This window comes from Panthera onca, chromosome A3 (genome assembly GCF_046562875.1).
Source record: "Panthera onca isolate mPanOnc1 chromosome A3, mPanOnc1 haplotype 2, whole genome shotgun sequence".
In the NCBI taxonomy this organism is placed as follows: domain Eukaryota; kingdom Metazoa; phylum Chordata; class Mammalia; order Carnivora; family Felidae; genus Panthera; species Panthera onca.
In genome coordinates, this window is record NC_138341.1 from 8,675,318 (window position 1) to 8,686,892 (window position 11,575).

Consider the following 11,575-nt stretch of genomic DNA (forward strand, 5'->3'; position numbering starts at 1 on the left):
AGCCCTGGAGCCCCTCCCGCCAGCCCCCTCCCTGGTCATCAGGTGTCCCTGTCGTCATCACAGTTCTCAGACAGTGGCAGTCAGGGTGGGGGGTGAATTCCCTTACTGGAATTCACAGCAGAAAGCCTCGCTCTCCCCACCATTTTGCCCTCAGGTCTGCAAACGGGAAATGCAGTGTTTTAGCCTGATGGGGAGGAGGTAGGCTTTGGGGCCGGCGCTGTTTGAGTCCGAGCTCTGTTGAGTGACACCGGGCAAGTTCTTCAGAGCCCCTTTTTCCTCATTTGTAGAATGGGGATGATGGTCTAGGTCATGAGGTTGCCGTGAGGATACGTAATAGTAGATGTGACCCGCTTAGCCTGGCGCCCGGCACTCAGGGTGGCAGCGATGGGCTCCACCTACTCCCGCCCTACCCAGCTCCTAAGCGTCCGGTCCTGGGGGCCCTGCTGCTGTTTGCCCCTCAGCCTGGGGACGTCTGTCTCCCTCTTTTGAGCAGGGAGTTTTCCTGGGCAGAAAGAAACGTGTCCTTGAAGCACATCATGCAGCACATCGAGGCGTCCCCCAACATCACCCACTATGCCCTGATTGGCATGCGGAAGTGGTCCAGCAAGACCGGGAGCGCCGAGGTGCGGGAGCCCTTCTCCCGCTGCCACGTGCACGACTTCATCATTCTGAACGTGGACCTGACCCAGAATGTGCAGTACAACCAGAACCGGTGAGTCCCCGCCCTCTGTGGCCATCGGCACTGCCCCCCTGCCCAGAGCCCGCCCTGAAGGGCAACCTTAGGCCTGGGGGACGGCCGCCTCCCCGCTGCGGGGCCAGTGGAACCGGAGGCTTCCTTCCCAGGGCATTGCTCTGGCCCTGCTTTCAGCCCTCAGGCTTTGGGGTGGGTTTTTTTAATGTTTTTTTTTTTTTATTTTGAGAGAGAGAGCGCGCACGTGTGTGTGTGTGTGTGTATGTGTGTGCACAAGTGGGAGGGGCGGGGGGGGGGTGGAGCGGGAGAGAGAATCCCAAGCAGGCTGATAGTGCTGATAGTGAAGAGGGTTGATCCCACAGACTTCAAGACCCATGACCCAATCTGATATCAGCCCTCAGGTTTTTTTTTTTTTTAATTTTTCTGTCGTATACGGGTGCCTGGGTGGCTCAGTTGGTTGAGTGTCCCGTCTCTTGATTTTGGCTCCGGTCATGATCTCAGGGTTTGTGAGTTTGAGCCCCACATCTCTCCCTGCCCCTTACGCACGTACGCTCATGCTACGCTCTCTCTCAAGATAAATAAACTTTATTTATTTTAAAAAATTGTTTTAATGCTTATTTTTGAGAGAGAGAGAGAGAGAGAGAGAGAGAGTATGTGCACATGAGTATGAGCGGGGGAGGGGTACATGGAGAGGAAGACACAGAATCCAAAGCAGACTCCAGGCTCTGAGCTGTTAGCACAGAGCCCAACGCGGGGCTCGAACTCACAAATAGCGAGATCATGACCCGAGCTGGAGTCGGACGTTTAACCAACTGAGCCACCCAAGCGCCCCAAGATAAATAAACTTAAAAAAAAATTGTTTTTTAATTGTATAATTCTGTAGACTGTAGATTTGCATAAGATCATTCAACTTCCTTCATCGGTTCACATGATCCTTTATATAGTGACTTACGTCGTACTGTGTCATTTCCCTTACTTTTTTGCTTCCTTCTCGGAATACGTCAGTTTTTAGGAGCATTAACACTGAAGAAAACTAGGAAGTAATTTCCATATGACTCTCTCTCTGGGCCTGGCCATGGAAGTGCTCACATCTCAAGAATAACCAGATTGCCAGCCCTTATCAGGCATCCCTATAGGCCAAGCAGTCGGCCACACCCAAGATGTCGGTCTGAGGAGCCCTGGGGCCACACCCAAGATGGCCGTCGGAGGAGCCGTGGGAGGGTCGCTTTTGGAGCCAGGCTGCCCTGCTAAGTTCTGGGTTTTTTCTTTCACAGCTTTGCAGTTTAGGCTGATGACTTAGCATCTCTGAGCCTTGTTTTTCTCAGCTGTAAAATGTGGCTAACATTTTTACTCTAGGGAGTTTGTTGTTTTCTTTCCTTTTTTTTTAATTTTATTTATTTTTTTTTAATGTTTCTTTTTGAGAGACAGACAGAGACAGAGTGCGAGGGGCGGAGAGTGAGGGAGACACAGAATCCGAAGCAGGCTCCAGGCTCCGAGCCGTCAGCACAGGGCCTGATGTGGAGCTCGAAGTCACGAACCGTGAGATCATGACTTGAGCCAGAGTCGGGCGCTTAACCGACTGAGCCACCCAGGCACCTCCCTTTTGTTCTTTGTTTGTTGTTTTGTTTTTTGTTTGTAACGCATGGATGAAACAGTGTCTGTGAAGCCCCACACACGGTGCCTGTAGCGTGTGATCAGCCAGTGGTAGTCCTTCTGTAGTTTAAGCCCGGCCTGGTGCAGACACATCGCAGCCACACCTGGTCTCCTTATTTGTTTTGTCTTCTTTATATGCCGCTATTGAGCGAGGTCTTCAAGGTTGGAACGAGCCCCCCGGCGCGGGGGGTGCACACTCCACGTGGCTGCTGGGGGCGTGCCCGGGGCCGTGGGCCGCGTCCAGTGCTATCTGCTCCCTCCTCTGCTTCTGAGCAGGTTCACGTGTGACGACGTGGACTTCAACCTGCGGGTGCATAGCGCCGGCCTCCTGCTCTGCCGGTTCAACCGCTTTAGCGTGATGAAGAAGCAGATTGCCGTGGGCGGCCACAGGTCCTGCCACATCACGTCCAAGGTGAGTGCGCCCACTGAGTCTGCTGCCTGGGCTGCGGTGGTGTGGGAGCTGGAGGGGAGGCCAGGCCGTGGGGCGGCCTTGACGGCTGGTGGCCTTCGTAAAGGTTTTGAATCGGGAGCCTGGGGAAGGGAGGCCCACCGTCGGGTTTCTCTCCCGATCGCTGGTTCTAACCAGTATCCCCGGTATGCGTCCCGCCAGTGTGGCTGCCACCAGCCTTCCCATGAACGCTCGCCTGCCTGCACGTCCAGCACTGGGCTCTGTGTTCACTGCCCTGGCTTCTCTGCTGGACCCAGCTCCTGGGGGGTGGGGCGCCATGCTCCCCTCTGGGCCTCTGGACAGCGCCTGGCCAGATAACCAAATGGCACCAAGAGGCTGGCCTGTAGCCGTGTTGTCTGTGCGCGAGCCAGCCTCTTGGTGGGGAGAGACGTGGTCTGATTAGGTCAGTGCTGGCTGCAGAATTTCAGGGTGGAAAGTCCTAGCACACCCTCCGAGATCTGGTCTTCCAGGAGGACATATGGGGCTGGCACGACTCTGCTTGAAGGTTCTCTCCAACCCATGGAAGGGAGCCCCATTCTCTGCTTTGTACCTCCATCTACCTTGACTTTTGCCCTGGCGGTGGACACATCAGCCTGTCCCCGTGACTCTTTCAGCCTCTGTCCTGCCTCATCTCCCCTCACTCCTTGTGTGTGTGTTGGTTGCTTATCCTGAGCTGGGTCTGAATTCAGACGCCAGTCCCAAACCCCCACCCACCTGCCCCTTCCTATCAGCAGGATGTGAAGCCTTCTCTGAAAGGGAAAGCCCATCCTCATTTCTCTTAAAAAGTAGCAAGACATTTAAAGAAAAGGTCTGTACTTCCAGAACTCGGGAGTCGTTGAATTAAGTCCTACCCTCCCCCGCTGCTGAGATTTCTTATTGAAATTGTGTTAGATTTCTAGTTTAAGTTTTACAATTCTGATTTTTACCACATTGTCTATCAAAGATACTGTTGTACTTTTAAAACTGAGTTTTCTTTATGTCTCTCAGTCTAATCTTCTGGCTCTAGATATTTTATGTGTATTCCTATTTTGAGCATCTTCTTTTCCCCTAGGTTTAGGTTATGTGTAAGAGAGCTGGAACATTCGATAATCTTTCATCTGAATGAAATAACTTACTTTCATTTACTCATTGAGTATTTACTGAGCACGCAGGCCCTTCACTCAGTGTAGCCCTGAGCTGAGGCGGATGTTAAACATGTAGTGTCCTTGTGACCAGCACCACGAGGGTGACATGTGTCACAGGGAGACCTAACCTTGCGAAGGGTGGGGGAGGGAGTCTGCGTGAGTGTCCCTGAGACAGTGACATTAAAGCAGAGACTCGGGGGTAATACACAGCTGCTCAAAGAAGGATCTGGGTGAAGGAGCTGAGTAGGTGAAAGCCGGGAGGTCAGCGTGGAAGAAGCATAAAGGGCAGAAGGCATGGCGGAGATGGGCTAGAGAAGCATGTAGGGTCTTAGCAGCCATGGGAACATTCTGGACTTTCTCTAGGAGTAATGAGAGACCACCGAAGGGTGCCCAGCAGAGGATTTGATTCATTTTATTTACGCCGAGTCTCCCTGGCTGCAGCCCGGCAAACGCGTTGGCCGTGGAGTAAGGGGTGGTGGGTGCAGACCGGCGGGTGGTCGGCAGGAAGGGCGGCGGGGGCAGGCGAAGGTGGATAGGTTCTGGGGCCAGAGGGAGGCTGATCCTTCCCAGAGGTTTGCCTCTCTGGATTTAGGGGAGAGTTCCCCAGATCCAGTGGTCCTCTTGATTATCCTAGACCAGGCGGCAAGTCTTCTGCATGGAGTGGTCAATGCCTACAATTCTTACCGGTCCCACTCGTCAGTTTCACACGTCCCACCGTGGTAAAGCGTACTTTTCCTTGGCAGAGAATTTCTGGGTTGAAGTATGTGTTCGCAGCTGGGCAGCTCTACCCTGTGACACAGTCTTCCGTGACAGGGCCACCCACCCCAGGAGAGGCCTGGGGAGGGACCTCTGTGCCCAGGGTGGCTGGGAGTGGCTGACCCCGCCTTCCCCGGGCAGGTATCCGACAACCCCGTGGCCATCGTGCCGGCCCAGTACATCTGCGCCCCGGACAGCAAGCACACGTTCCTCGCGGCGCCCGCGCAGCTCCTGCTGGAGAAGTTCCTCCAGCACCACAGTCACCGATTCTTCCCGCTGTCCCTGCGGAACCGCGGCCACCCTGTGCTCTCGGTCGACTGCTACCTTAACCTGGGATCTCAGGTGACTTTCAGAGGGGGCCCCGCCGAGTCCACGAATCCGAGAAATTCCTAAAACGGAGGCACCAGAACCCAGGGCTCGGGATGATAAGCTACTCAGCTCCTTTGCCTCAGGTGTTCACCCCGCCTTAGAGCTGATAGGGTAAAAGCCTGAGAGAGTTTAAGTGGTTTGCCCCCCACTGTAATAAGTTAGGAATGAAAGCCCACGCGGATGCCAAAATTGACGGGTGGCAGCTCATCCGTCGAACTGATGGATTCTCGAATTGATGGATGGGCAAGTGTGGATACATTTCTTGGACTTGAGTTTTAGGATCTGGATTTGGACATAGCACTAAATCTTGTCTCTGCCCCGGCCCCCACCAGCCTTGGGCGTTGGCCAAGCAGTTAGTATTTGTTAGACGCAAGGCCCTAGCATGGTGTTGTTGGGTATTTCATAAAAGCTGATGTTCTCTCTTGGATTCCTTCTTTTTCAGATTTCTGTGTGTTATGTGAGCTCCAGGCCCCACTCCCTGAACATCAGCTGCTCTGACTTCATGTTTAGCGGACTCCTGCTATACCTCTGTGATTCTTTTGTGGGAGCTAGCTTTTTGAAAAAGTTTCATTTTCTGAAAGGTAACTTCCCATCCTTTTACCCTGGACCTCGATTTGAATGCCTTTTGGCACCTGGCACTTCCGAGGAGGTGACCTGTGGTCTTAGTCCCCCTTTGCCAGTGGGTAAACTGAGGCTCAGAGAGGGAATATGACTGCCCTGATTATCCAGGAAGGTAAAAGAAGGCTGGGATGGGATCCCAGCGTGGCTCTCTTCCCCTGGTGCCTGTCGGGATAGAGGCAAGACACGCCCCCTTTCTTTCAGGTAGGTATTTTGGACTTGTGGTCCTCGTCAGCCCAGATTCTTAACATCAGCACCCAGGCCCCTTCAGACGTGCCTTCCTCCTGGTACCTGGGGTTTCCTCCTCATCTTGGGGAGTACTGCATGCTCTTTGACCTTTACTCGGATCTTTCTGCTCCCATAGTTGTTGTCACGCTAGAGCGGCTGAGAGCGACAGATGTTTCATTCTCTAGGACTTAACAGTGTTATTTCCAGCCAGCTGGGAATCCTGACCGATCTTCCCTTGCCTTGGGTGTCTGCACTCTGACCTTGTCGAGCGGGTGTTTACTGCGCACCAGCGCCGTATGCGGCCTTGGGAAGTAGTAAGAGGTTTCTCCCACGGTCTGCCCCGGGGAAACATTTCGTGTACTAGGAGGGCGGCAGGTAGACCAACCTACAGGATGAATGAGCCGACCAGAGGGATTATCGAGGATGCTGGGAGTGGAGAGGAGGGAGAATTCCCGAGGCTGGGGGGGTGGGGGTGGGGGTGGGGGTGGGGGTGTGCTGCATCTGGCCAGTATGCAGGGGGCTCGCATGGGAGAGGAAGGGGCGGGGTCAGCCTGGGAGAGGTGGGCTAGCGCGGGGCTGGAACCGGAGCGCTTGGTTGGTGATCTGACCGGCCGACGAGGCGTCTTCTGCTTCCGGTTCTCCACCCCCTCCACCGCTTTGTGCACATTTCTTCCGCCTCCGCGTTGTGTCACCGGCCAGACCTGCCAAATAACCATCTCGCTGTGTGTCTCGCTGAGAGTACGAAGCTTTCCAGAAGCAGCAGGAGGTGCCGCCTGGATGTCTGGTCCCTCCTTCCCAAACGACATCGTGTCTCCTTGTTGCCGGTAGAATCCAGGCCGTAGCTCTCATTCGTTTTCTTCACCGCCTCTGCCGTTGCCCACGCAGGTGCCACCCTGTGCGTGATCTGCCAGGACCGGAACTCCCTGCGCCAGACGGTGGTCCGCCTCGAGCTGGAGGACGAGTGGCAGTTCCGGCTGCGTGACGAATTCCAGACGGCCAACGCCAAGGAAGACCGGCCGCTCTTTTTTCTGACCGGGCGGCACATCTGAGGGAGACACCGGCAGATTTTCTGCGGGAGGGGAGCCTTCAGCACCTCATGCTCTTGAGGCTAAAGGGACTCGGAGATCCCTGGGGTGCTCGAACTGGAGCGGCCCCGGGACCGTTGTGCGGCCCCCTCGTGCTACGTGCCAGGAGCCCAGGCCTGGGCGTTTGTGGTCTTAGAGCAATGAGGATGAGTGGGTGGTGAGCAGGGACGCAAAGCCACGTCTCCTGGGTTCTGGGCCAGACCACACGGCCCTGGGCTCTATCGAAGTCCACTTGATGAAGAACAAACTTTTGCCTGCCGTCCTGTCATCCGTGTGTTTCCATGGACACATGCGACTTTTCTGAGTTCTAAAGGATCACTCTTGGGTGTTCTTGTAGAGGCGTCAGTAACTTCTTGTTGTGCGATGGACAGGATTCCGACTATGGGGGTTTCCCTATCACCTACTACAAAGCAATATTCCAGAAGAACATCTTTTAACTGTAAAGGCTGGAGAGGAGGAAAAAACAAGGACGTTTAATAAGAATTACGTAACGGCCTACAAGTTTGCTCTTTCAGAAGCCAGGCCAAAGGCATCCACTCTGAAAAAGTAAAGCAGATGATTTCACTTCGCAGCAAGTATGATTCTGTTAAAATAAAATAGTATAGGGTCAATATCCTACCTCTTAGAAAGGGCAAAGGTGAAAAGAAACTTTCTTTGAAACAAGAAGTGTTTCAGGAAGGAAATTAGAGTCGGAGAGGTTGACCCGAAGAGACCGACTTTGCCTTACAAAGAGGACCAAATTGCTTGCTTTGAAACAACGAAACCACCAAAGGGCCATAAAATACTTCGTAAGAATTAAACTTTTGACTATAATTTATTAAAGCTCAGTTTTTGGTTCTTTAAATAGCTTGTTTTCTCTTACGAGTGCTTGGCCCCGATCAGAATGGACGACAAGATAGCGGGAACGTTCCATGACGCTTACCGTTCCATCCGCCCGTGTGTTTGAGTGCCACCCATGGGCCAGGCATCGGACTGGGTGCTTTCACAGCTATGATCTTGCTTAGTCCTTCCAACAGCCTGGGTGGGTGCAATGATCCTCCACCTGGAAGACGAGAAGGTTCAGACGCAGGGAGCGCACCTCACCGAGACCACTGCGCAAGGAGAGAAGCAGAAGGATGGACAAGTAGACTCCTGGATTCCGGACTGGCGTCTGTCTTGCCCCGGGCCACGGTGCTTTTGGAGTGGCCCCTAACCGAAGGGAGGGTTTGAAGATACTCAGAAATGCACCGCCAGCATGCATTCGTACACAGCCATCTTAGACACTTCTGAGCACTCTGATGCATAACAGTCCAAGAAGAAATTATTTTAGAAGATGATGCCTAAGAGTTTAATCTCCCCCCCCCCACCCCCGCCCAAAGAAAAACCAGCCGATGAGTATAAAAGATTAGTTCAGTGTTTATAAAACGATCCCTTCATATATGCCATTATTCCTATCTCGGAATAAAAACTTGCCTTCTTCAGTTGTATTTGTCTTTTGTAAATAGTAGCTTGTGTGCCGTGCTTCCCATTTTGTTAGTTAATTTAAACTTGGAAGACACCAAACTAATATTCTTGTTTGTCCCAGTCTTATAAATAAAACAACTGTGATGCCCTCCTGGTTTCTTTGGGGGGAATGAATTCGGTCGGTTTTGGTTTTGTTTTTGTTTTTTTGAGAGGGAGTAGTGTGACCGGTGATCTCCAAGGGCTCCCCGCTTACAACCTCATGACATGACAGAGAAGACAGTTTTGGAAAGGAAATTATAAATGCATAAAAGTAACTGTGTATTAACACATGGAGGAATCCCCGAAAGAGAAAATTAGGTGCCGAGAAGAACGGAAATGAAGGCTAGCACAGCTGAGACCACACAGAGAAACATGCTACGTCGGAAGATGGAGTTCAGGGCTGCTCTGTGCGTCACGGTGGCTAAGGATGTGGAAGGGGCCTGGGGCGTTTGTCACGGTGAGACGGTTGGGTGCAGCTGGGGCCCTTCGATTCCTTCCAGCTCTTCTGCAACACTCACAGACGCCGCTGACCTGGGCTGGGCGGGCAGCCACTGCTAAGCTTACTGCAGAGTGTGGAGGGAGCCTCAAGGAGGGGGCACGGGAGGGGGTCCAGACTTTTGTGAAGACAAGCTATTGGCACCCCCTCTCTGTGGCATTGTCCTATCTCTCCCCTCACAGTTGTATGGGTCAGTTTATAGTAAACGAAATAAGCAAATAGGAACCCCCCCCCCCACCCACCAAGTATGGAAATGAACAAACAACTAAGATTCTTAAAGTAGCAAACGTCATACAGTGAAAGGTGATAATGTCAGTAAAGAGGTTAATTATAAAACAAGCATAATCCAAATCAGACAAAAGTAAGATGTTACAGTATCCAGAACAAAAAAGGATGGATCACAGATTTGGAAGTGAAAACAGAGACCTCGGTAGACGGGTGAATAGCCAGACGAGCTCAAGAGGGAACCCGCCAGGAGGCGCACCTGGAGAGGTGTGACGGCAAACAGGAATGAACGTTGGCGGTCTGTGCTAACACTTGACTGTTCCCCTTGCCCACTGCACATCTGGCCCTCCTGGCTCATCTTGGCCACTGCCAGCCGAGTACCCACCTCAGGCCGGTTGCTTCCTGTGCCTGGACCGCTTCTCCCCTTCACGTCGCTCGGATCCCTCAAAGGTCACCTCCTCGATGAGGTCCTCCCCGGTAGAATGCATTTTGTTTAGTGTTTTCTTTGTCCTTTCCCGTGAAAGTAGGAACTTCGTAAGACACATTCACTCCTGTGTTCCTGGAGACTGGAATATGCCCAGCAAATGGTAGTGTTCGTGAAACGCCCCTTGACTGACTCGGTTCTGTTTTAGATGCTTCCAGCATGGGAGCTGGGGGTGGGAGTGGCCGGTGATGGAGGAACTGAGAAAATAAAGGAGTGAAATTGACCTAAAGTTCCTGGTTTAATGGGGCAGGGGTGGTTAACATGTTACCAGAAAAGGAATATTTAAATATACGTTTAAAAAACAGTAATCCCTGGAAGAATTGAAACAGGATGTACAAGATCTAAACATTAAAGGGAAAAGGAGTATCAACAAAACCAGTGTATGTGGTATAAGGGAAGAACAGGCTGGGGAGGGAAGAAACAAAAAGCTTGGTAAATAAAGTAGATGGCAGAAAGACATTCAAACATATCCCTGATCAGGGACACCTGGGGGCTCAGTCGGTTAAGCCTTCAGCTTTGGCTTAGGTCATGATCTCACAGTTGATGGGTTCGAGCCCCGTGTCAGGCTCTGTGCTGACAGCTCAGAGCCTGGAGCCTGCTTTAGATTCTGTGTTTCCCCCTCTCTCTGCCCCTCCCCTGCTTGCACTGCCTCTCTTTCTCAAAAATACATATTAAAAAAATATTAATTAAAAAAAATATATCCCGGATCAAAATAAACGTAAATGGATTAAATTCACCTAATAAGGCAGCAGATTGAGACCCTCAGACTGGGGTCAGATGGCTAATCAGAACAGGATTCAACATTTAAAAATTAAATGGGTGAAGTTCAAAGTTAAACCCAAGGGGATAAGAATGGTCACAAAACTTTGTAGATCTGGGCAGCACCACTGTGAAATCTTACAAGGCGAGAACAGTTAGAAATAGGAAACAAATAGGGTAATAATGGGATAATTGCATAACCATCACTGGAGACTAGTACATCTCCCTGGAAATAGAAGACCAATCGAAATGAGAGTCAACTGACCCAGTGACATGTTTGATAGAAAGTCATTAACCTCCGAAGGAGAGAGAATTCTTATGGAATAGAAATTCCAGGAAATGTTCTGCAGCTAGACAGAGGTGATGGTTACACTACATTGTGAATGTGCTAAATGACACTAATGGTAAATTTTGTGTGTATTTTGCCATAATAAAAAACTGTCCCAGAGCATTGGAAAATACAGAAATCTGTACTTCTGCAAGGCCAGGAATAGCAGTCACTCTCAAACCAGATAAGAATGATAAATACACAGGGGCACCTGGGTGGCTCAGTCAGTTAAGCGTCCGACTTCAGCTCAGGTCATGATCTCACGATCTGTGAGTTTGAGCCCCGCGTTGGGCTCTGTGCTGACAGCTCAGAGCCTGGAGCCTGCTTCGGATTCTGTGTCTCCCTCTCTCTCTGCCCCTCTGCCACTCGTGCTGTCTCTCAAAAACTAAACATAAAAAAAAAAGAATAATAAATACACAAACTGTGGCTCTTTTTTCCTGAATACTCACCACAACTTAAGAACTCTTGCAGTAAAGGAGGAGAAATCAGGCTGCAAAAGCAACATTCATATGGATGTCAGAGTTCTCATGGCAGAATGTGGCAGTGGAGAGGGCGTGGCATTTGAAACCAGGAGACTTGGTTTCGCGTCTTGATTCTCTTGCCAGGTCACTTCGTTCCTGGAGAATGTGTTAGCTACGAAATGACCAACAGTGAGTAGCAAACATTTTTGAGCACCTGCTGTGTGCCAGGCATTTAACTAGGTCGCTAATTGTTTATTATTTAATCCAACAACACTCTGAAGTAGATATCATTGGGACCATCTTACAAATGAAAAAACTATGGCTCAGAGAGGTTGAATGACTTGTCCAAGATCACACAGCTATCAAGT

At 51.2% G+C, this 11,575-nt stretch overlaps 1 protein-coding gene across 1 annotated transcript in view; it reads left to right on the top strand.

Annotated features, from left to right (window-relative positions):
• GREB1 (growth regulating estrogen receptor binding 1) overlaps positions 1-8,432 on the top strand; it is a 76,731-nt gene extending 68,299 nt beyond the window's left edge. The window contains 5 exon segments of the mRNA XM_078444975.2: positions 494-712; positions 2,621-2,756; positions 4,814-5,014; positions 5,484-5,622; positions 6,773-8,432. Coding sequence (XP_078301101.1) covers positions 494-712; positions 2,621-2,756; positions 4,814-5,014; positions 5,484-5,622; positions 6,773-6,936 — 859 coding nt within the window. The 3' untranslated portion in view covers positions 6,937-8,432.
• The last annotated feature ends 3,143 nt before the right edge of the window (positions 8,433-11,575 follow it).